The sequence below is a fragment of the Mustela nivalis genome, assembly GCF_964662115.1.
Source record: "Mustela nivalis genome assembly, chromosome: 7".
NCBI classification, from domain to species: domain Eukaryota; kingdom Metazoa; phylum Chordata; class Mammalia; order Carnivora; family Mustelidae; genus Mustela; species Mustela nivalis.
The window spans coordinates 52,314,826-52,340,112 of NC_139026.1; the positions used below are offsets into that span (position 1 = coordinate 52,314,826).

The 25,287-nt window shown below is 37.4% G+C and overlaps 1 protein-coding gene across 1 annotated transcript in view; it reads right to left on the reverse strand.

The window, feature by feature from the left end:
• Positions 1 to 11,049, reverse strand: part of LOC309868428 (alpha-2-macroglobulin-like) — a 39,960-nt gene extending 28,911 nt beyond the window's left edge. The window contains exons 1-10 of the mRNA XM_082738270.1: positions 10,883 to 11,049; positions 8,560 to 8,743; positions 7,580 to 7,739; positions 7,320 to 7,372; positions 5,265 to 5,285; positions 4,827 to 4,995; positions 4,124 to 4,208; positions 2,440 to 2,560; positions 1,583 to 1,697; positions 1,325 to 1,434 (exon numbers count right to left, since the gene is read on the reverse strand). Coding sequence (XP_082594396.1) covers positions 1,325 to 1,434; positions 1,583 to 1,697; positions 2,440 to 2,560; positions 4,124 to 4,208; positions 4,827 to 4,995; positions 5,265 to 5,285; positions 7,320 to 7,372; positions 7,580 to 7,739; positions 8,560 to 8,743; positions 10,883 to 10,968 — 1,104 coding nt within the window. The 5' untranslated portion in view covers positions 10,969 to 11,049. The remainder of the gene's footprint in view (positions 1 to 1,324; positions 1,435 to 1,582; positions 1,698 to 2,439; positions 2,561 to 4,123; positions 4,209 to 4,826; positions 4,996 to 5,264; positions 5,286 to 7,319; positions 7,373 to 7,579; positions 7,740 to 8,559; positions 8,744 to 10,882) is intronic.
• Positions 11,050 to 25,287: the final 14,238 nt, after the last annotated feature.

Below are 25,287 nucleotides of genomic sequence, written 5' to 3' on the forward strand. Positions count from 1 at the left end.
TCAAACTTTTGGAAGGTAGGCAGATATTATGAGGGACTTTTCATGTGAGAAATGCAAAGTTGAATAGAATCATACAGTATTACATAAGGGCGTAAAGTCAAATTATTGCTATTATTGAACTCAGTAGATGAAATGATCTGATTCAGATTGTAAAGATGATGATTCTTTTTTAGTAGAAGCTACTTTTGGTAGAAGGAAGCACAATTGGGAGACTTGGATCCATATTTGTAATTGATTAGTAAAATCTCAGTTTGTCAATGAAATATTAGCTGCATGTACAAATTCAAGGATAGGTACAAAATTCTGATTCTCTTTTGATGAAAGAGTCTTATGACTAATGGGGTAGTTATTTAGCAGGAATGAAGTATCAAAAAATACACTATACCTCTAAGAAATTTAAAATAAATGGACTGTTCATTTTGGGAAGTGACAAAAATTTCTCAAATCTTTTGCTGTCATAACATAATCAAAACATTCTAAAACATACTCCGCCCCTCTGTCGTGGGGTCTTGTCCCTCTCTGCTTTGGTCTCCACACCTACAACCTCATAACATTTCCATTAAGAATATGACACACTGGGGCGCCTGGATGGCTCAGTGGGTTAAAGCCTCTGCTTTCTGCTCAGGTCAGGATCCCAGGGTCCTGGGATGGCATAAATCTGCCATCTCAGACTTCTGGAGTCAGAAAGATCCATCTGCACATCTGCTTATAATACAAAAAATAACAATACCAGATATTTTGTAGATACATGAGAAAATTTATATTTATAAAATCTGGAAGCCTTAAATAGAAATATTTTATCCTTTTGTGTACAGTTTTTTTTAAAAATGTGTTCCTGCTTTATAGAGAAAATTATAGAGAAAATAATGTAAATATAATATCCATGATAGAAACACCAGGTACAGTAGAATATTTTATACTTCAAAATAAAAAAGCCGCCTACCCACTCATTTCCATACAACGTTAGTAACAGCATGATAATTTAAAAGGCCACCATAATTTCTGAGGAAATATTTTCTTGTGACAAAATATAAAAATCCGAGACTACTGGTAAACCAAGGAAAGACTGAGTGATATCTAACAATGTTGTTCTAAAGGTGAAAAAAATTTTGATGGTGTTTTAGAATAATTTTGTAGATTTCATATACTAATTTCAGAGGAACAGATTTATTTTTATGTGGTTTTACACTTTTGGTTATGCTAATCAATAGATAATAAACCAGGTCTGATTTTAGCGGAATATAATATGCTTATTAAGTGATTAAGCAGAACATAATATGCTTATTAAGTCACAATTTGATTTGTGACTTAGAAAATACTTCACCTGCCCAAAGAAGGGGATCCCTTGTCTAAAGTATGGGTCCACTTTTATGAATGAAAGTTTGGTTATGGTTGTTGTTATTTCAGTGGATCTTTTTCCAGTTAATTCTACCCCTGGAAAAAAAGAAAAGAAAAAAATAAGTTTTTCTGGAAGGATGATCTCCCTGAACTTCTTACATTACTTCCATTGCAGTTTATAGTTCAGCAAAGGAAATAAATCCATGTTCATTTTTTTTCTCCCATACCCACGTGGTATGCAAACCTGTTCCTTCTTCTTGGATCTTGGCCTCCACTTCAAGTTTCATTTCATACCCTTGTCTCTTCATCTGGAAGATCCTGGTTTTTACTTGCTGAGAGACGCAACCCTGGCTGTTTAGCTAGGCAGGGATAAAATACAAAAACACAATACTGGACAGATCAGTCGTTGATTAATCCAGTGGGATTTTTTGGGGACAATATAACCTGGGATCTTCTATGACAAGAATACAATACATATTCTCTAGAGATTAATTATGATTGCATTTCATAATAGTATCTGGTTTATAATGGATATATTTCTTAGCATCTGATATTCCCTAGAGTTAATGTGATAGAAAATGTCTTAAAAATTTGTGGGTAATCCTACTATAGCAGGGAGCTAATTTTTCACAAGTTGAGCTCCCCTTCCATAGTATCCAACTGTTGCTGGGAAGGGGCTGCCCATCTGGAGACTCAGTTTCCTATCTCTGTGAGCCCTCGGAAGGGCCATCTGACAAGTTCTTGCTCATGGAAAAAAAGCAAAACATATACCCTTCCCAGCCAAAGTGATTAACAGGTGTAATGCTTTTTCTTCTTCCTTCATACAAGTAGATGCCCAAGGCAGCTCTGGATGCCAAGTATTGGAGGTTGCTCAACTTTCATTATCCTGGGAGCTTGGTGAGCCAGGAACACCCACAGTGGAAAATTACAAGAAATAAATAATTCCTATTGTGCTGAATCACTGATATTTAAAAATCACTGTAGCCAACATAGAATTCCCTTACAGATTGCTCTCTTCCTGAGTTAGGACCATGTTGTAATTCATTGCTTATTAACAATGTCTCCATTGTTAGTCCCTGGAAAGAACAGTTTTTCACCTACCTGGTGACTGAATTTCTCACAGACAGCCTGTGACTCTCCACTATAGCAGTTAGAAGGGTTACTATACTTTCTGCACACTCTCATAGTCATATGTCCCGGGACGGGCTTCCCATATGTGTATCTGTCATAAGAACATTGCCAAATGAGTCAAAGCAGACATTGAACATCTCCATTTTCTACTTATTTCCATTCCCCTGTTAGCAATAGTATGTTTTTACCCTCTGTACTTCTAATCTCTGCAGGCTGAGAGCACAGTGTTGAGAGCAAGTACGCTAAGTTATGACTCTTTTTAAAAAAAATCTCCAGTGCCTGACTTATTTCACTCAGCATGGAGGACAAGGGGAGATGGAGAGGAGAAGGGAGTTGAGGGTAATTGGAAGGGGAGGTAAACCATGAGAGACTATGGACTCTGAAAAACAATCTGAGGGTTATGAAGGGGCAGGGGGTGGGAGTTTGGGGGAACCAGGTGGTGGGTATTAGAGAGGGCACGTATTGCATGGAGCACTGGGTGTGGTGCAAAAACAATGAATACTGTTACACTGAAAAAAAAATATCCAGTGCCACATGCTAAAATTGACTACAGTCTTTGATCATATCTTTTTCCCCTTAATTTTTTATTTTTAATTTCATCTTTAAAAAGATGTATTTATTACTAAAGCTACACCTGTTCTTAAAAGAAAAAAAAAAGCAGTATCAACAAAATGAAAATGAGAGAGAGAAGAGGACCTCAATTCTACCTAGGAATACAAACTATGACTATGATGGTGTTTCCTTCCATTATCCTCTTCCAATGTGTAGCTCTCTTTATTTATATGGAGTTTAACTTGTCTACTTTTTATAAAAATGGGGTTGTGGCATATATACATGTAAGTCATTGATGGTTAGTGTGTTTTCGAGGGTATTTGTTTCCTTCCCTACCTATCTTTATTTGCAAGAGTATGGGCTCACCCGTTATATAGGATCAGGAACTTGGTGGCAATTGCTCTGAGACAGTGCAGGGACCCAGGTGAACTGTGGGCGCATTACATGTGTGGTCTTTAGGCAGAGCTGGTTTCTTCAGTGCTAGGGCTGCTTTCTGCTAGTGTTTTCTGCTAGTGTTACCCCTGGACTACTGGAGAAGGGTATGAGATTTTTAGAAACATGAATTTTCAAGGTTGGAAAGGACCAAGCTGAGAGATTGTGTCCAGTCCCATCAGTGAAAATGGCAGTGCTGAGAGGTGTGTGACATGCCTTTGGTAGACCGATGACTCAGCTGAGATTTTGGTAATATGTCTATCACTACAAATTCTGAATCTAAGCTGTTTTTCCACTATGTATGCAAGGTCAGGTAAATGATCTGTTGATGACAGAATTTCCTCTACAGAAGGAAAAGTCACTATACTCTTCAACATTGTTCCATTTGTGTGTGTAGCTTTGTCACTTTCAGAATCAACCACTGTAGATAGCTTCTCTAAGAACAGTTGTTTGCCCCATGATAGTTATAATAATACTGATAAGGCCATGAAAGGAAAAAGAAGGAAAAATAGAAAAACAACAGGTGAGGAACATTCCAGAGATAGGATGATCCCAAGTACTTAAAGTATTTGTACTCTCACTGCTCCTAAAAAAAATGAGTCAAAATATCCCAAATGGTGAGTCTCCTTTATATAATGCTCTCAAAAGATTAAAAAATATATAAACTCACAGGCCACATACTGACACATTCACATCTTCTTCCAAGATAGTGATTATCTTTGGCATTGTTATTTGCACTTCAAACTTGGGAAGCACTGTTTATTGAAGAAAAAGGAAGTTAGTGATTATTTTTCAATTTTGGGGGATTTAGTATTTTCAGTAAAACTCCCTAATAATATTTTAGGGCTCTGAAAAGGTAGCTATACTTTCCAATACAACCACCTTACTATCAATGGATATTCTTTTTTTTTTTTTTAAGATTTTAATTAATTATTTGAAAGAAAGTGAGCAAAAGCAGGGTTAGGGGCAGAGGGAGAGGAATAAGCAGACGCCCTACTGGGCAGGGATCCCTGGGATCATGAACTGAGCCCAAGACAGATGCTTAACTGACTGGGCCACCCCTCACCATTTAGGTACCCCTAAAATGGATATTCTGATAGAAGGACTGTATCTTTAATGAATTATGGAAGACTTATCTAAAACAAGGATGTTCTACATATTTTTTGAGATTAAAAATTATTACAAAAAATAACCAAGCTATGAGAAGTTCTATGTACCGATCACTGACAGTCTCATTGGAGTTAAATATAATTGATTCTCCTCAAAGCTCAACCTCACACATAGAAAACAGAAGGACTCTAAAAAAGCACCAACACTAGGCTCTAGAAGTTTAGATATGAAGAAAATGCTCCACGACTTTTCATAATCCATACCAAATTCCTCCACAGTGAAGGCGTGTGTTGTCACTCCACCTGATTCCTTCTGTACCACCACCTCATAAGAGCCCTGAAAGGGCTCTGACGAGAGGGGAAAGCTCAATTGCTTGAGACCATTCTCTAATAGGAGTTTCTGCCATTGTGCGATGCGATTTCCTTTCGGGTCCTATGGATACAGTAATTGTAACTTACAAAGCTTAGAGCATTAGAGACAATAAAAGCAATCTATGGAAACTCCTATGTTATCCACCAAGAGAACCAATGGGGTGGTGGTGAGGGGTGGGGAGGACAAATGTTAGAACCATCTAGTGCTGTGTGAGCTCAATCATTTCTCCCTTAATGACAAGTTTCTGGTATGCTGTAAGAACCTCTCAAATATGAGCATTTTCTCCAAATTTATTTAATTCTGTTTATGGAATGTTTCATGTTGCTTACCTGAATGTATACTAGTGGAATCTGAAAGACAAAAGAGAAATAAAGGAATGCAGAATTATTCTCAAATATTCTCAGTTCTGATTTATAAACAAGACAGCTTTTGTAGTAAAACAGCAAAAAGAGTCTGGGTTAAATTTTACAAAACTTAGAGGGAGACGAACCATAGAGACTGTGGACTCTGAGAAACAAACTGAGGGTTTTGGAGGGGAGGGGATGGGTGAACCTGGTGGTGGGTATTAAGGAGGGCACGTATTACATGGAGCACTGGGTGTGGTGCATAAACAATGAATCTTGGAACACTGAAAAAATAACATTAAAATTTAAAAAATTAAATTAACATTAAAATTAAAAAATTTTACCAAACTTTCAATTAATCTATTTTAAGCAATTAATAAATAATGTTAAGAACTTATTAAGCTATGAGCACCAAATATCCATATGCATAGCCACTCATTTAGAATGAGATTTACTAATATTACTTAAATACTTAAAGGATCCTGTGAGGAACACTCCTTTGTTATGAAATTTTATGGATTAAGAAATAAACTAATGGAACTATGAGACTTGTACTTAGTCCCAAATACTGAGATGGTCATGGAATTCTTAGTTCTAAGACTAAAAAGGAAGAATAGTTCCTTTACTATCAGTGGTTAGTCATTTAAAAAAAACTAATATTTATTAAGTGTTACCATGCGCTGTATGTCATTCTAGGTGCTAGAAGTATAGCAATATACAAAAGAATGATATATTTGCTCTCATGGAGCTTGTATTCTAATAGGGATCGATATATAAGAAACACACACACATACACATATATATACACACATACACATGTCTGAGAGATATATATTTTATATATACTTAATATTTTATATCTATAATTTGATATTGATATTTATTTGACATATATATCAATGATATGGTATCAATCCTATATCTCAAAGATAAAAAAATGTACGATAAACATATATATGTGTACACACACACACACACACACACACTTTATATTAGGTAGTGAAACATTGAGAAGCAAAATGAAGCAGGGTAAGGCTGCCAGAATGATGGATGAGGTGTTTATTTTAGATAGAGGAATGTAAGTAGAAACTAGATCAGCTTCAAGGTTACTGCAACAGCTTTGTTTAGAGGTGATATTGGCCAGAATGAAGATTGTGGCAATTCAGGTTGTTGGAAATAGAAAGAGTATGGATATATTTCAAGCTAGCATGATTTTCTGACAAAGTGGATGTAGGTATGAGAGAAAGAGAGGAAATAGGGATTATGCAAGAATCTTTTTTTTTTTTTTTTAGAGATTTATTTATTTATTTTAGAGGGAGTGAGTGGGAGTGGGAGGAGGGCCAGAGAGAGAGGGAGAGGGAGACTCCTCAAGCGAACTCCTCACTAAACACAGAGCCTGACACTGGGCTTGATCTCAGGACCCTTGAGATCACGACCTGAACCAAAATCAAGAGTGGGTTGCTTAACCAACTGAGCCACCCAAGTGCCCCAAGATAAGCTTTTGTTTTAGGATTTGAAGAAAAGAATTGCCTCTGAGATAAGAAGATGTAGTGAAGCAGTGCATTTGGGAGAGAAAAATTAAGACTTTCTGCTTTGATGTCTGCATTAAAATTGAAAGAGTTGTTTCTTATAAGAATCAGGTGTTAGTCTCAAAGAACAAACACTGATTATACTCTTCCTTGACAGAAGAGGTTCTGGTAGGTGTGTTTAGAAAAATTCTAAAACTTTGAGAAGTTATTTGAATTTAACTTATTTCATGGTGTAGGCCATGTCTATTACTTAATATATCTTTCTAATTTGCCTAGTGGAGAACTTTATAAAGAATAAGTTTGATTGTGTGACAACTAAGTACCAGTACCAAGGTGGAAAGAACTAGCTACTTCCTTGACCTGAGATTCTGGTTTAAACGAGGATCATGCACTATTGTAATGGCAGAAACCACTGCTAATGATACCGGTTTCTTTCTCACCGTATCTTCCCCCACCATCCAGATTGTTTACACAGATAATAATGATTTTAGATAGGTATTCGGAGACTCACCAACTCATTCAAGGGGTGAAAGTTTTCATCCAACGCAACAACACGGAACTTCACTGAAACAGAAATATTTTCCATGAGTCCCAGAAACCTTAAATCAGGCTTAGCAGTTGATAGAAAAACAAAAACAAAAACAAAAACAAAACAAAACAAAAAAAAAAACTGTTAAAGAACCAGGGCTATAGAGCCATTAACTGGGGAAGATGCGGGGAAGGAAGGTCTTTCCTTTTGGGAGTTGTTTTGACTATACGGCCTTTTTGTACCTGTCTGCCCTGGTTTGTAGATGGGCTTGTCTGTCTGGACAAAGACCAGATTCTCTTCATTTTTAACCACCACTGTGGTCCGCCTTTTGAATTCTTGGGTTGGTCCTTTCACTTGGATAGTGAGGAACATGACCTCTTCATTGGATGGAGATCTTGGGACCTGAAATATAGGACAGGCCATAAGAACCCATTCAGTCTTGCAAGTTTCCTCCTCCACTCTTTGTTCCTTTCCTCCCTGGAGATCTGGTCCCTTTACTATACCCCCTCATTTTCATCAGGGGAAGTTGGCATGGACAGGAATTACTTCTGTTATTTTACAAATGGGGAGACAGAACAGAAGGTGGAGGAAAATACATCAGAAAAGAGTTTGTAATTGAGACTTACATCTCCTTATAGATCAGCCAATATGTCTTGATTCAATTATATGATGAACTTTACCAAGTTGATGTTCTGTGTTAAAAGGGCATGGCAGAAGCATATTTAAGTCTATGGGAAATGAAGCTACCATATTTTATTGGCTGTAGGCTGTAAGCATTTTACATATGGGCAACTCTGAAGAGATAGTGGATATTGGCTTATGGTAATTTCTACAATTTTCCCTGTTTAATATGGGCTGATGTGTTCCTGCCAGACCCCCACTGGAGGCTTAAGTCATGGGTTAATCCGGCTTGCTTTATTAATATTTTTTCCATTTTAATGTTAAGAAGTCACATTTTCCTTTTGTCTAGTGCATACTGCTTTTTCCTCCTGGCTAAAAGAAATTTTCTTTGATCATCAAGTTGATTTTTAATATGCCTCTAAGTATTTGTCCCCCATTGGAAATTCATGCATTGCTTCTTAATTTCTACACACAGCTGCCACACTTACATTTCTTTCTGAAGTCTTTGCCAGGCTCTCCAAGCTTTATCTTGACTGAATTCTAGATGCCTATTATCGTAACCAGTAGAATCAAGTATATGAAGTCAAACAGGCGTACTCACAGTGAAGGAGACACAGTGGAATAAGTCCTTCTCTACCACCAGGTCAGTGAAAAGGCTCTTGTTCTCCCTGACAGACTCCAAGGAAGCACTCACAGTCACTGTCTCATTCAGGTAGCTCAGAAGGAGGCAGCCCTTCTCAGGAGTTTCAGAGTGGAGCAGGGAGGGGACCAGGACCAGGTACTGCCTGCAATGGGGGAGTCCAGTTAGCGGAAAGTGCAGGAGGACAGGTATTGCTGTGACCAGCACTATTTTCCAACACGATGATTGTTACTACCATTAGTTTGATACCAAGAGAGGATATATTGATGAACATGACATTGGTCTCTGCTGTTGAATGGCATGCGTGAGAATTATTCCCTGTTCATCACCAGTGCCATGGCAGTGAACATTTTGCTGGAAGTGAGCTTTAAACAGATTAAAATTTGCTAGGATACTTCACTTGAAGGAACACAATATGCAAGCATCTGAATTCAAATAAAAATATGCTAATTATGTTTATTCATGTTGTAAATCTATTTTACATGAGCATTGCTATAAAAAGCAAGCAAAGTCTCAGGAGAGACACTACAAAAATCGATCAATAAACAGTATTTTCATTGGATATATATATTCAACAACCCTGTGAAAATGATAAGGCAAATACTTGCTTCCATGTTACAGATGTGGAATCCGAGTCTCAAAGAAAATGAGTCATTAGTTTAAAGTCTCAGTTATAAGTAACTAATGAAATCTTCATGTTATCTAACCCTGGCTGTTCGCATTTTAAATTTTTGGCATTCAACTCATGGCTAGACAATGGCTCCACCCAAAAATAGCCTTCTAGTGATGGAATTTTGGGTTTTGGTAACCCCTCAACTAGAACAGAAGCTTTGCCAATATCCTCATATATAATTTTGACTACGTAGTTTTCAAACTTTTTTGCTTACAGAATTCCTAAAATAATTTTTAGACACTATGCATTCCTTACATATTTCCAAGTAAACATCTACATTTTTATCGCAAACAATAACAAAAGACAATATTTTTGATGAAATTTTAAGTTAAAACTTAGTCTTCTATGGATTCTTAAATATTAGTGATAAAATACCCAGTATGACCTACTTAAAAAGTACACCAAAAGGTTATTTTTGTAATGATCAGAAATTTAACATCTTTCCTTTTTTTTTCCTCATAAACTTGAATTACCATGCCACTTACTACATAAAAGTTTATCCTAAGATTTTTATGCTTCAAAATATATTTATGGATAGCTCTTGCTTCTTTATTAACTATATATGTATATATAGAGAGAGACATATACTCATATATATGTAATGTTATATATGGATGCTTAATTTAAATTCAACTCTTTATGTAATCATAAAACTGTTAAACATTTTCTTCTGGATTGAATTATTTTCAAGTCTTACTAGTCTATAACTGATCAAAACAAAATACATGTATTATAATATTCATACATATTAGATATAAAATAAAAATATTTTTGAAACACATCTTTAATAAGAACAATGAGCTTTTTTTCTGTATCCATGGATGGATATTCCTTAATTGTGGGAATTAAAGGAGGCGTAACATTAATTCTGTTGGTATTTTTAGTTTGTATGGACATGAGTGCCACAAAAAATTATTTACATAAAGTAAATAAAATACAGATAAAACAATTATATCATTGTTACCAGTTCTTAGAACTCCTTCTGCATTAGGTACCAAAAATCACCCAGTACCTATTGCTCCTAATCACCTATCAGCTGGTGTTTCCTTTAGATCCCCCTTCAACTTTGTTGAAACAAAGAATTCATCACATGTAATCTGCAAAAGAATTTTCTCCCTCATTGTTAGAATCCTTTGCTTTCTCAACGTCAGCATCAGTTGTTTCAAATTATTCCACCCTATAGATTTTTATACTCTAGGACAATGCTCCACAGTGACATCTGATTGAGGGAAAGATTTGTCTTTCTTTTATAAAGTGGAAGATGGGCAATTAAGAAAGAAATAAGGAAGGATAAATAGCCTGGTCTCGAGCAAATCAATCTGAATGTGAGGATCTGAAAATTGATTCCTTTAAAAGTATCAACTGCCAATGCCCCTCAGAAAACTTTGTATAACCCTAGAAAATTTATAAAGTCAGAGATTCAGAGTTGGAGAAAAATAATTAAGAGTAAGTAAAGAATGAATAAACCAGATTTATACAATCTCATCATTGGAGGAAACCTTGGAGATAAGAAGATGACAGTTTCGTGGGAAAGACATATGAATAGTCTAAATGAGAATCAAAGAATTCTCCTCTAAGGAAAAGGTTCTTCACATCCTCTGTGAAACTCACGGTTTTCCAGAGACTGAGGCATCTGCAGGCAGGAAGACCAGAAGGAGGAGAATAAGGTTTGAATGAACGAGTGTGTTCTTCCCCATGCTGCAGGGAGAAGGGCCCTGAGGAGACCAGGCTGTATTGTGCCCTGCTCCCTGCAACTGGGCTGGTCCCAAACATTCCTCAGAGCAAGGAGGCTTTATGCTGCTCCCGGTGCAAACAGGAAGTTCCACCCACACATGGTGTCTAAACAAAGTAGAGGTTTCTGAATGTTCTGTGAAAGGGTCATGGCTCTACACGGCCTAATTACAGTCAAGGTTATTTCTGGGTGGGGTGAATAGAATTCCTGGAAGGATAAAATCCACATTCCCCTTAAGTGCTCCCTTTCTCTGGGTTTTACTGTAAAGCAGCTAAGCGGCTCTTCAACCCCTTCTCTCTCTTCTCCCTCCATCCATTTCCCCACTGCTCCTTTTAAGGCTTTCCTCACGTCCCTTGCCTAAATAGTTGGCAAGGGAAGCTACAATTTAAGCAACACTGGACAGGCTCAAAATAGCTATTTCACTTCAAGTCAGAGCGAGTCCTCCATTAGATATGCCTACTCCAATGTTGAAGCACTTTCAGAATTCAATAGTTCCCTATGGAAATGGTATTGGATTACAGTAATAAGTTTTTGACTTTAGGGATAGTACCTGAATGTGGATGATTAGCCAGACCCTGGAAGAATGATAAGAGGGAAATATTTTTCCTGTATTAAGAAAGTGAAATGATGAAAAGAGAAGCAGCAGAACCTCAAAAAAAAAAAAAAAAATTATAAATAAATAAATAAATAAATAAATAATGCAAAGCTTTGACCTATTGTTTATAACAAAGAACCCAATTTATCATCTACTATACAAACAAATTTTGTTACAGCCTTCTAAATATGCTACTACGTAACAATCTCTAATTAAGTAAACGATTTCATCCATCCATCCATCCATCCATCCATCCATCTGGTTGTTTTATAAATATTCATTGAGCCTAGTAGGGCTAGGTATCATGCAAAATTATGGAGATGGTGTGGTCAATTATGTAGAAACAGATATGCCCCCAAAGATCTTATGTTCTATGGGTGTGAAACCAGACAAATAAGCAAGCAATAAAAATATAGGAGGCAAACATTATTATTTATTTGGATCCCTGAAATATGAATGTTTATTTACTTGATCCTGTACAAAAGATTCCTTAATGTTTCCTCTTTTTAAATGTTTTTTTTTTCTTTTTTTCTCTTCAGCTTGGGTGCTTTCTATTTTTATCTTGTCTTCCAGATCTCTGGTATATTTTTTGGCATCTCCTAATCTTCTCTTGATTTCCTCTAGTATAGTTTCATTGGTTATTATATTCTTCAACTGTGATTGATTCCTTTTCATATTTTGTGTCTTTTTATTTGGGAATAGCAGTGCAATGAATCATTCATGAAGCCAGCGTTGATTGCCAGGATCACCTTGTGGACATGTTCCTATATGGAGTGTATAACACGCAGCACAGAGCGCTAAATACGGTGTTTTACTAAAATCAATGGTATGGTTTAGTTCACTCAGATACCACTGCTACCAAAAATTGTTGTGCATGTTTCTTTTAGGAGTGTGTCACATGCTACCCATACTGCTGAGCAATGTGTCCACCGAGACAGTATTCTCCTGATTCTTTCAAGCATCTAGCGCTCCTACAAATATCTTTTATACATAGGCTTTTATGGAAGGATACTTATCTATTTACTTTTTGAGTATAGTTGACACACCCTGTTACATTGGTTTCAGGTGTACAACATAGTGACAAATTTATACATTATACAATATGCTATGTCCACTACAAGTGTCCCTATCTGTCCCTATACACTGCTACACAGTATCAGTGACGATACGCCTTATGCTGTGCCTTTTATTCCTATGACTTACTCATTTTATAGCTGGAAGTCTGGACCTCCCATTCCCCTTCACCAATTTTGCCCGTCATGCCTTCTCTAGCTCCCACTGGAGGTAGGGAATACAGTTTATTCTCTGAATTTATAGTTCCCATTCTTCTTTTTTGTTTTTTTACACATTTTTAAAAGATTCCACTTATGAGTAAAATAATATGGTATTTGTCTTTCTCAGTCTGACTTATTTCACTTAGCACAATACCCTCAAGGTCCATTCACGTTGTCTCAAATGGCATGATCTCATCCTTTTGGTAGCCAAAAATTATTATTGACGTCCAGGATACTGTGGGAGCACGTAAGAGGGGCACATAATCCTCTCTTGGACTTTGGAAAGGAAATCTATGGCAAAGCAAAATTTTAATTAAGCTCTAAAGTATGAGTAGTGTTTAGCCAGAGGAAAGAAGGAGATGAAAAATGCATTCTAAGCACATAAGGAATGACTTATACAAAGGCTCAGGAGATGAGAATAAATCAAGACCCATTTAGTGGAATGAAAAGTACTTGGTATAGAAAAAAATGCCCATGTGTTGAGGAAAGTGGTGAAACAAGCTGACCTCAAATCAAAAAGGATCTTGTTGGCAGTAGTAAGGTATGTGGGGAGTGATAAGTGGAGTCACTTCTCTGGCTTTTACTGAAATTTGGAAGACTGATGGGAAGGACACAATCCCGAGGCAGAGGGGCCAGTTTGGGAATTGATACAATTATTGTTGGTGAGAAATGATGGTATCTTTGAACTAGGGCATTTATAATCACATTAGAAAAAGACTGATACATTTATATCCTATTTAAGAGGTAAAATTATAGTACACAGCAAATATATGTATGTGATGAAATGTGCCTTTCAGTTTTCCTGGCTGGTCATGGAGTGAAATGTGTTGCCTTTAATTGACTGAATGGAACAGAGGGAATACAGAGTGGGAATGAAGGACAGAAGAAGGGCTGAGGGCTGGGAAGATAAGGAGTCTGGTTTTAGAAAGTGCTTGTAGGGGCACCCTTGTAGCTCAGCTGGTTAAGTGTCCCACTCTTGATTTCAGCTCGGGTCATGGTTTCAGGGTCATGAGATGGAGCCCCACGTCAGACTCTGCACTGGGCACGAGTCTGTTTGGGATTCTCTCTCTCTCTCTCTCCCCCTCGCCCCTCCCTGCCTGTGTGCACAGACTCTTTCTAAAAAGAAAAAAAGAAAAAAGAAAAAAAAGAAAGCACTCATGGAATATTCAAGTATTAATTTTCAAAGGGAGTTTGACATTTGCATCCAGAGTTTAGAGTAGTATGGCGTAATAGAAATACAACATGAACCTCCTATGTAATTTTACATTTTTTGGTAGCCACATTAAAAAACAAAAATACGACAACTAAATTAATTTTGATTATCTATCTTACTTAATATAGCTAAAATATTATCATTTCAACATTTAATCAATATAAAAATTGCTAAGATACTTCACGTTCTTTTTTGTTCTAAGTCTTTGAAATCTGGTGTGGGATTCTATACTAACAGCAAATATCAATTTAGACTAGCCACATGTTGAGTGCTCAAAAGGCCATGTGGCTACTTGTTACCATGTTTGACACAAAAGGCTTAGAGCAAAATTTTTCAAATTTTGGGTCATTATCCACAATGAACTATGGTATGATTTAAAAAATGTGATCTAGAATATAGTAAAATAGGAAATATTGTAATGAACAGAATGAGTAAGAGATATTGATTTCAGAAACACTCATTTCACATCCATGCAGCAGAAACTGTTGGTGGTATCCTATGACCCTCTTCTCCAATTCTATCTTTATAATCTTAAATAATAGAACTCCTGAGGGGGTGCCTGGGTGGCTCAGTCAGTGTTAGACTTTGGTTCAAGTCATGATCCCAAGGTCCTGGGATCGAACCCCAGGTCATGCTCCCTGCTTTTCCTCTCCCTTTGCCTCTCCCCCTGGCTCATGCTCTCTTTCTCAAATAAATAAATAAAAGCATTAAAAAAATAACAGAACTCCCGAGTTTTAGCTGCACACAAGCTGCATAGCTGAAAACTTTCATTTTCTGGCCTCCTCCCTTGAAGCTGAGTGTGGCATATGACTATGTTCTGGTGATTGGACTATGAGTGAAAATGATGGTTGTAGTTTTTCATGACTTCAAAAGGACGAGTTGGGTTTTGTGCTCCCCCTTCCTTCCTCACCATTGGCTGGAATGCGGGCATGATGGCTATACTCATAGCTTCTGTTGTAGGCCTTAAGATGGAAGCCACATGTCAAAGAAGGCAGAGCAACAAGCAAGACACCATCTGAGTTCCTGAGTCATCCAAAGGCCAAAGGCCACTGTAGCCTAGACTTTCATGTAATTGAAAAATACTTTCTTTTATTTAAGTCATTGCATTTTGAGATCTCCTCACTGAGCAGTAAAGCTTATATTCTAACTAGGTCATTTCTTTATCGCTCTCTCTGTCTCTCATAATCTCTATTCTTAACTATGGATGTACTCATACATGTGAAAATGTGATTATAGTGTTTCATTGTGAGCTGTCCAATGAGGATGTACAGAATTTATTATTGTAGGTTAAAGTTGAAACGATCGGGGCACTGCCAGTTTACTGAGATGGACTACTTTATACTGATTAGAGATTTCTCAGTTTGTTGGGAAAGCTGATGCCATGGGAATGGATGAGAATACCCAGATAGGATATGTTGGTGAAAAGAGAAAAGAGCCCAGGACAGAGCCCCAAGGAACCCCAGGGTCTACTTGATAGGGAGGGGAAGCCAATGGAATAAGAAAGGCTCAGCAGAGAGAGAAACAGAGGTGTGTGTAGGATCTCTAAGCCCTCCCTGACAAAAGGACATTTTTAAGAAAGGAAGAGTCAAAATAAGATTTTTCCTAGTTGGAGTTATTAGGGCTTGTTGCTAATGAACAGACACTTCTCCAATGAAGACATACAAATGGCTATCAGACACATGAAAAAATGTTCATCATCACTAGCCATCAGGAAGATTCAAATCGAAACCACATTGAGATACTACCTTACATCAATTAGAATGGTCAAAATTAACAATACAATAAACAACGTGTGTTGGAGAGGATGTGGAGAAAGGGGAACCCTCTTACACTGTTGGTGGGAATGCAAGTTGGTGCAGCCACTTTGGAAAACAGTGTGGAGATTCCTTAAGAAATTAAAAATAGAGCTTCCCTATGACCCTGCAATTGCACTACTGGGTATTTACCCCAAAGATACAGATGTACTGAAAAGAAAGGCCATCTGTACCCCAATGTTTATAGCAGCAATGGCCATGGTCGCCAAACTGTGGAAAGAACCAAGATGCCCTTCAATGGATGAATGGATAAGGAAGATGGAGTCCGTATACACTACGGAGTATTATGCCTCCATCAGAAAGGATGAATACCCAACTTTTGTAGCAACATGGACGGGACTGGAAGAGATTATGCTGAGTGAAGTAAGTCAAGCAGAGAGAGTCAAATATGATATGGTTTCACTTATTTGTGGAGCAATAACACGGAGCAATTTGTGGAGAAATAACATGGAGGACATGGGGAGATGGAGAGGAGAAGGGAGTTGGGGGAGTTGGAGGGGGAAATGAACCACGAGAGACTATGGACTCTGAAAAACAATCTGAGGGTTTTGAAGGGGTGGGGGGTGGGAGGTTGGGTGAGCCTGGTGGTGGGTAGTATGGAGGGCACGCATTGTATGGAGCACTGGGTGTGGTGCATAAACAATGAATTCTGGTACACTGAAAAGAAATTTAAAAAAAAAAAAGAAAAAAAAGAAAAAAGAAGAAACTAGAAACAAAGAAATACTTACTCGCAAGATTAATTACTTAAAGGAGAAGGGATTATTAACATTAAAAGCATTAATTTGTTGCCTTATAAATTACAAAGATGATCTATAAAGATTTTTATTGTTAAACCCCTGGCTATCCATGTCAAATGCCACAGAGAAATCAAATAATAGATTGAATTATCTTTTTTTTTTTTTTCCTTCCTAGTTATAGGGAGGAGAACACTGGGACCCAGCATTTTTGGTGTCTATGTTGGGCAGAAGCCTGATGACAGCTTGTGGAGTGAGAAGAAAACTGAGAACCAGAGCTAATTTTGCAGAGTTCATCTGAAGGGAAGGAGAATGATAGGGCAGTCTTTGGAGCCATGTTGGGTGACAAGGAGTTTCTTTAAGAGAAAAGGAATTTGAACAAGTTTAAATGAAATGTTGCTTCTATAAATGCTAAGTGGGAGGGTCTAATGAAAAGGGAGAGGCTGAATATTGTGCTGTGAGAAGTGATAATCCCAAGAGCAGGCTGAGGATGTGTCAGGAGGATGCTAAGTGAGTGGACAGAGAGATTACCTCAGGAGAAATAACATCACTTCAGTATAACAGTAGAAGGTAAGTTTTATCAAAAATGCTCCCTTCACCCAAAATGGAGTTTCTCTTCTTGGGAAAGGGAAAAGCGAGTATAGAGGAAAAAGTGACTGGATCGGTTGTCAGGACACTGAGTCCTAGCCCTGAGCCAGTTATAAGGTCCTGAATAACTGAGTTGACTGTCCTGAGCTTCAACTTCCTCACCAAAAAATATGTGGTTGGTGATGTCTGTGCTATCGGCTTCCTGGGATAGTTTTACACATAACGTTATGTGGAAGAAAGTTTTTTTTTTAAACTGTTAACCTTCGTGAAACCATGAAAATGAATATTTATCTTTTGAATCTTAATGACTGAAGAAAGGCTCTGAGCTTTGGTCTAGAATGGCATCCAAATAAGCAAAGTTAGGGTACCTGAGTAACAAGTTCTTGACAGAGAAGAGAACAGGTTCTACACAAGTTTGAAGTATTTTGCAAATACTTACTGTATTTACTGAGTTAAAAGGATAAGATAGGAGGGAAAGTAGGAGAAAGAAAAAAGTCAGTTCCTGGAAAAGAAAGCAAGGGAGGGAAATTCAGGAAAACTCATGCCGTTAAGAACAAGGGAGGATTATTTTGGAATTGAGAGAAAATAGAATTAGGGCCTATATGGGTCTTAACAGAAATGCATAGAAAAAAATGTTTCCGTTGTATTGGTAGAGTGCTTGCCAGGGACTGAATATAGCTTGTCTAGTGGTAACAACTGTTATACTCAGTTTACTTTGTGTGGGTGAAGAGAGCCATCAGGATAGTGTAGCTTCTCACAGTGAAATCAAGCACATTTCAGCTGATTACATGTTAACCTCCTTCAAAGCCAGAAAGCTTAATGAATGGCCTATTATATTCATTCTAGCAGAGAGTGCATTTGCTTTATCTTGGCACAAGTAGCTTGAGGAAAACTTGGGAGTTCAGACACTTTGTATCTCCAGAGACGGTCTCAAAGATCAGTGTTTCAACTTTGTGCTATCTCATTAAGCTTCTTTAATTTTTGGTGGGAAACATATTTGAATGTACAAAAATAAAAAGCCTAACAAACCCTCAGATTGTTTCTACTCAGACAATATGCTTAATATAGTTTCTCAAAATTATCAAAAAGCTCAATGTTTTATGTTTATTATTATTATTTTTTAAGACAGTTTATTTGACAGGAAGCACAAGCAGGGACGTGGCAAAAAGAGCGAGAGGAAGAAGCAGACTTCCTGCTGAGCAAGGAGTCAGACATGGGCCTCAATCCCAGGAGCCTGGGATCATGACCTCATCTGCAGGCAGACACTTAAGCAACTGATCCTCCCAGGCACCCCTCAGTGTTTTATCTTTTAAGTTAAAGTCCATTTGCTTCTTTGTATTTCTAAAGAGTACTGATAACCAAAAATAGTCTTTTATGGGATTCTACATTGTGATACAGGTTAGGGGCAGAGGAAGAGAAAATCTCAAGCAGACTCCATGCCCAGTGCAGAACCCAATGCATGGCTCAATCTCACTACCCTGAGATCACCACCTGAGCCGAAATAAAGAGCTGGATTCTTAAAACTGAACCATCCAGGGTGGCCCAGAACCTTCATTTTAGAGAGTTATATTTAGTCCAGGAGAAACAGTAGAGTCAGATTTTAAGAACAGGAAAAGCTGAAATTACATGTCAAGCTTTAATTACTCAGATGTTAAAGACAATCCTAACAACAACAATAGAGATGATAGCTAGTAATTACATACTACATATTATACAGACACACTGAACAATGTTCTAAGAGCTTTAAATGTTCTAATTTATTTGGTTTTTTTGGTCATGCCTAAAGGTTATTTAACCATTAGTTGAATTGTGGGTTATTTAATAACCCACAATTTATAGTAGTACTATAGCACTGTGTAAAAAATAAATAATGGAATATAATAATTTGTGTTAATTTTTGTATATTTTATAAGATAAGGGTCCAGCTTCATTCTTTTGTATGTGGTATCCAGTTTTCCCAACATCTTTTGTTGAAAAGACTGTTTTTTCCCTCTTGCGTGGTCTTGGTGCCGTTGTTGAAGACCATTCGATCATCCATGGAAGGATTTATTTTGGGGCTCTCTATTCTCTTTCATTGATCTCTGTATCTAACTTTATGCCGGTACCACTCTGTTTTGATTACTATAGTTTTGTAATATTTTTGAAATCAAGGAGTATGAGTCCTCTAAATTTATTCTTCTTCTCAAAGCCATTTCGTGTATTTAGGGTCCCTTGAGATTCCACATGAATTTGTTATGGATTTTCTTTTAAAAGTGTGATTTTACTATACTATACATTTTACTTTACATTTTTTTCTCATTAAAACATACATGGAAGGGGCACCTGGGTGGCTCAGTGGGTTAAAGCCTCTGCTTTCGGCTCAGGTCATGATCACAGGGTCCTGGGTTCGAGCCCCGCTTTGGGCTCTCTGCTCAGCGGGGAGCCTGCTTCCCCTCCTCTCTCTCTGCCTGCCTCTCTGCCTACTTGTGATATCTGTCAAATAAATAAATAAAATCTTAAATAAAACGACATACATGGAAGATAACTCTGTTTCCCAGAGTGGTTATGCCAGCTTGCATCCTCACCATCTCTTTTGAGTTTATTTTTGTGTATAGTGTAAGGAAATGGTCCAGTTTCATTTTTCTGCATGTGGCTGTCCAGTTTTTCCAACACTTCTTGAAGAGACTGTCTTTTTTCCATTGGACATTCTTTCTTGCTTTGTCAAAGATTAGTTGACTATAGAGTTGAGGTTCCATTTCTGGGATCTCTATTCTGTTCCATTGATCTATGTGTCTGGTTTTGGAGTACCTGGGTTTTTGAAGAGTAGTCTGAAAGGTTAATTACTAGAAGTAGACATATTGGATCGAAGGGTTAATACTAGGATAGAAGTTTCACAAGGGGAAGGATTTTGTTTATTGCTATATCCCTAGAGCCTAGAACAGAACAGTACCTGGTATGTATTGGGTGTTTAATGAATATTCATTTAATGATGATACATATTCTAAATTCTTAGGATATAGTTTTTGGGTTCAGTCTCAAAAATTGAGAAGATATTTACCAAGCAGACCATTGCAGACACTGCTCATTGGCTTAACTACTTATGCAACATCCTTCTCCTTAGTCATCTTCAAGCCATGGGTCTAGCTTGGTATTCTGACCAATGACATGTAAGTGCAAAAGTGCTGCAGAGTGGGTTTATGGAAAACTTTTGCTTTCTTAATAAAAAGAAAAAAATTTCAGTAGTCACACATTGAATGTTTTTCCTCATTCTTCCTGTATGGAAATGTGATGATTGAGAATTCAGTGATCATCTTGAGATGAACCAACAAGAGAAGGATGAAGGTCTGCACACTAAATAAGAGAGAAAGGGCCTTGGTCTCTGATGGCATTATTGGGCAATTGTATCAACCTTGAAATGTCAACCTATGGACCTCTTCCTTATTTGTTTAAACAACTACTAGTTGCTTTTCTGTTATTTATTGCCAGAGGGACTCCTAGCTCACACAGAGACAGATGCAAAATATATTCTAAGTAGATAGGTCAGTGTGATGAAAAACATGGGTTTTGAAACAACACAGGTATTAGGTAATCTGAAAGTACAGAAAGGAGTTCAGCTTGGCTGGGGCTTAGGGATAAGACCAGAGAGAGAAAGAGATGGAGTTAGCGCTTTTGTGCCATAGGGAAGAATTTGGATTTCATTCTGTAGACAACTGTGTAGAAATGAGTTAGACATGGGAGAAGCATGATCATCACTCTGGTAGGAAGGTGGTACACATGTTGGAGCAGAGCTTGTAGGAGACAAGAAGACCAATCAGGAGACTATTTCAGTGTTGTGGTGAGAGAAAGGAAAGGCCTGAAGTAAGGTTGAAATGGTGGGCAGAGGGGGAAAATATGGATTTGAAGTATACTGAACATGACTTAATTACTAGTTTAATATCGACAGACATAGTGGAGAAAGATATATTACTGCATTTTATCACCTCTAAGATATCATTGATATAAAGGACACCATCATCCAAGGCACTATTTAAAGAAAAGAATCTCATCTAATTGAATTAGAATACACCACTGATTGTAAAACACATTCTGGTTTCAGAGATGTGAAAAGATGTGTATCTTAGAATCACTGAAAGTTGGTAATAGCTAATATTTGTAAGTGCTTTGTGCCAGGCATTGTGCTGAGAATCTTGCTTTAATTATTTCACTTAATATGCTCAAAAATTTGTGAATTGTTTCTCAGTACAGAAAAACAAAAAACTCCAACTTCTTTTTATGAGCTGGGTTAAACATTGATACCAGACCTGGCGAAGATAACATAGAAACTAATCTCACTCAGGAACATCGGCAACATGTCTTAAATGAAAAATTTGTAAGCATGATCCCACAGCACATCAAAGAAGAACCGATTTTACATCATGGACAAGTTGACTTCATTTCCATAGATGTAGGAAGAGATTTAAATCCACTCTTTATAAAAACTCAGTAAAAGAGTAATGAATGGTTAATTTCATAATTATACATATGTATTATCTTTTCTTGAAAGCCAGGACCATGCTTAAGATGAAAATATTAAAGTATTTCCAACAGGGAAGACTGAAGACAAAAAGGTTATTTCTACTATTCTAAGTTTGTTCTACACATTTCAGCAAATACAAATAAAGTAAAATAGAGGTATTTAAAAAAATATTTTATTTATTTATTTGGCAGACAGAGATCACAAGGAGGCAGAGAGGCAGGCAGAGAGAGAGGAGGAAGCAGGCTCCCTGCTGAGCAGAGAGCCTAATGTGGGGTTCAATCCCAGGACCCTGGGATCATGACCTGAGCTGAAGGCGGAGGCTTTAACCCACTGAGCCACCCAGGTGTCCCAGTATAGAGATATTAAGTACAAAAAGAAAAGATGAAACGATGATTATCTGAATATGAGATGATTTATATCTGGAAAATATAAGAGAACCAACTAAGAAACTACATTAAAGAGTAGGAGAATCAGTAAGTTAGCTGGACATAAAATTAATATGCAGCAATATTTGTCATTATAGAAAACATCTAACTATCAAAAATAAATCACAAATAACCCCTATAAGTGCACAAATTATTTGACTCAGCAGTTACATTTCTAGGAATTCCGTCTATTGCTTTATTAACACTCTTGCAAAATGGTGTATGTTCAAGATTATTCATTGCTGTCTTGTTTGTAGTAGTAAAAGACTGGAAACAGCCCAAATTTACATCAGTAGGCAGCAGGTTAATAAGATTTGGGACATGCACACAATATAATGCCTGAAGCTGTGAAAAAAATCTTCACTGATATGGAAATACACTTAAGATATATTATGTGAAAATAAAAAGTGAGTTTGTTACCTTTTATGTTAACAAGGTGGAAAGAAGAGTGAATAATCATATTTGTTCGGGTATTGAGAGTTTGGAAAGTTACATAAAACACTAAGAAAAGGGATTGCCTAAAGGTGGGAGTGAGTGAGAAGCAGGTAAATCTAAAGCAAGGGTGAGAAACCAGCTTTTCACTGTATAAAAACTTTTTTTTTTTTTAAGATTTATTTATTTATTTGAGAGAAAGAGAGAGTATGTGCAGGTTGGGTGGAGGGAGAAAGAGAATCTCAAGCAGTTCACTGCTAAGCACAGAGCCTGATGCAGGGCTCCATCCCACAACAACATGGGATCCCACAACCCTGAGATCATGACTTGAGCTGAAATCAAGAGTTGGAAGCTCAGCCAACTGAGTCAACCAGGCACCCCCACTGCATAGCTTTTTATATGTTCTTGTGTTTGAGCTATGTGACGGCTACCCATTTAAAAGAAACAAACAAACAAACAAACAAACAAAAAAACAGACTGTAAACATTTTAAGGCAAACAAGCTGAGTGGCTTTTGAAAAGTTGGCTGAACTTTGAAAATTTTCATTTGGATTATCTGAGAAATATCTTTAGTAGCACAATTTATAGACCCACAACAAAAACAAACTGATTTGTGCAGATTGATGATGGCACTTCGTGTAAACAGGTCACTCATTTCACCATCATTTGTTTGCCCACTTACTTACTCTGTATGGGGCGCGCTGTGATTCCTTAAGCTGAAAAGCCCTGAGAGTACTTCATCTATTGAGTGACAGATGAATAAATAAATGATGACACTGTTGTGTATCAAGTGTCCTAGAAGACTTAAATCTAGTTAGTGTGTTGGGGAAGTGGTAGGGGGACACCTAAATCTGGCAGAGAAAAAGCTCCTGGGGATAATTCTCATGGACCTGAGTTTAGAAGGAAGAGCAGAAGTTCTTCAGATGATAGAGTAGGAAGAGGAGACAACACACGGGGATGTGAAGGGCATGGTCTCCCTGATGCCCTGCACACAGTCAAGGCCACCTATGAGGAGCAAAGGTGAGGGGAGCTGAGAGCCGAGAAAGAGGTAGGGGCCAGAATGTGGGGTTCTGGGGCTAAGCTACAGGTCTTCACCAAAAGAGTCTAAAACAGAGAAGTGACACAATCAGTTATGTGCTCCAGAACTAGCATCCTGATAGCAATGTGGAAGACAGATTGGCAGGTATCCAGAAAAGGAAAGGACATTTGGCTGATCCCTGAGTAAGAACTAGCCAGGAAAAATTAGAGAAAAGGAGGTTTCGAGGCAAATGGGTTAGTCCCTCTGAATGACAAAAGGCCTTGGAGCACTTAAGACTCTGGCAGGGAGCCAGTGTGAAGGGAGCACAGTGCATAGGGAGGATAGTGACACGAGTTTGAAAAGGAAAGTCTGGATCATGCAAGGGTGTTGGATATTACTCCAGTTGTAACGAGTAGCCAATAAAAGCATTTAAGCAAGAGTGGTGTACTCTTGTGGACATTAAAAAAAAACATGATTGCTAGGTAGGAAATGGATTTAAGAGAGCAAGAAAATGAGCAAAGAGATCAGAAAGGAGGTTCTTACAGGGTGAGAGATAATGGTGTTTCAGGTAAGGATCTAGAATGGAGGGAGAAAGAGTAAATTTAGCTGATTAAGTCATGATCCTGTCATTACCAAGACAGTTCACATAGGAGGAGAGGAAAAGGAAGGAGGAGAGTTGACGTGTTTGTAAGACATTCAAGTAGAAATGTATAGAAGACATTTACATCTTTAGTAGGAACATCCCACACTGTGTTCTTATGGTAGGCGGCATAAGTTTCTATTTCTTCCATTTTGGGTAATATTAAATTTGATCACTTGATTAAGGTGATATGTGCCAGGCTTCTGGCCTACAAAGTTATTTTTTCCTTTATAATTAATAAATATTTTATGTACTATCAGGCTATGTAAATGTCTTGCTTCTCATCAAAATATCAATGCATTCATTTATTTGTTTATGCCAATATGGAGTAAAGGCTTCTGTTTCATTTAATGGTTGTAGTCTTTTACTGTCATTATTTGGATACTAAATTGGCCCCCATTTGGCCACTTTTTAAGCTCCTTTCTGAGTCCTTTCGACAGGCCCTCATTATTCTTTAAACAATTCTTTATTTTCAGGTCTAAAATATTTTAAGCTCATTTTCTAATTTCCCTTCTCCAAACCGGGATCATCATTTCTCTAAGGACTTAGGTTTTCTTGCTGATTTTAGAGGATAATATTAAAAATCACAAACTGGGCTGTAGGTATACCAGGCTCTCTCAGCAAACAGAGCTAGGGAATATATGCATATTTAGACATACATATATATGCACATACATAATCTGGCTTCGTAACCTGATACCTCCTATACTCCACAGAATGCCTATCCCATCCATAAGAACATCTTCCTCTTCTTATTCTGGCTCTGACAGCTTTAACCAGACCACATTCCTTAGCCAACATTCTCACCCTTGTCAGGGTAGTACACCCCACTCTATGTTAACTCTCTTTCATTCATTTTGGCAACTAGTTTACATGGCTCCACCTAGTGGCACTGGATTGAATTGTTCAGGAGAAGAAGGGAAGAGGTAGCTAATTTTTACTTTTGTGACTTACTGGATTTTCCAAATATACTTCAATAGGTATGTACTGCTTACAAAATTAAAAAAAAAATTAACTGTGAAATAGACACAAACCTAAACGTATCTGTATAAGTTTA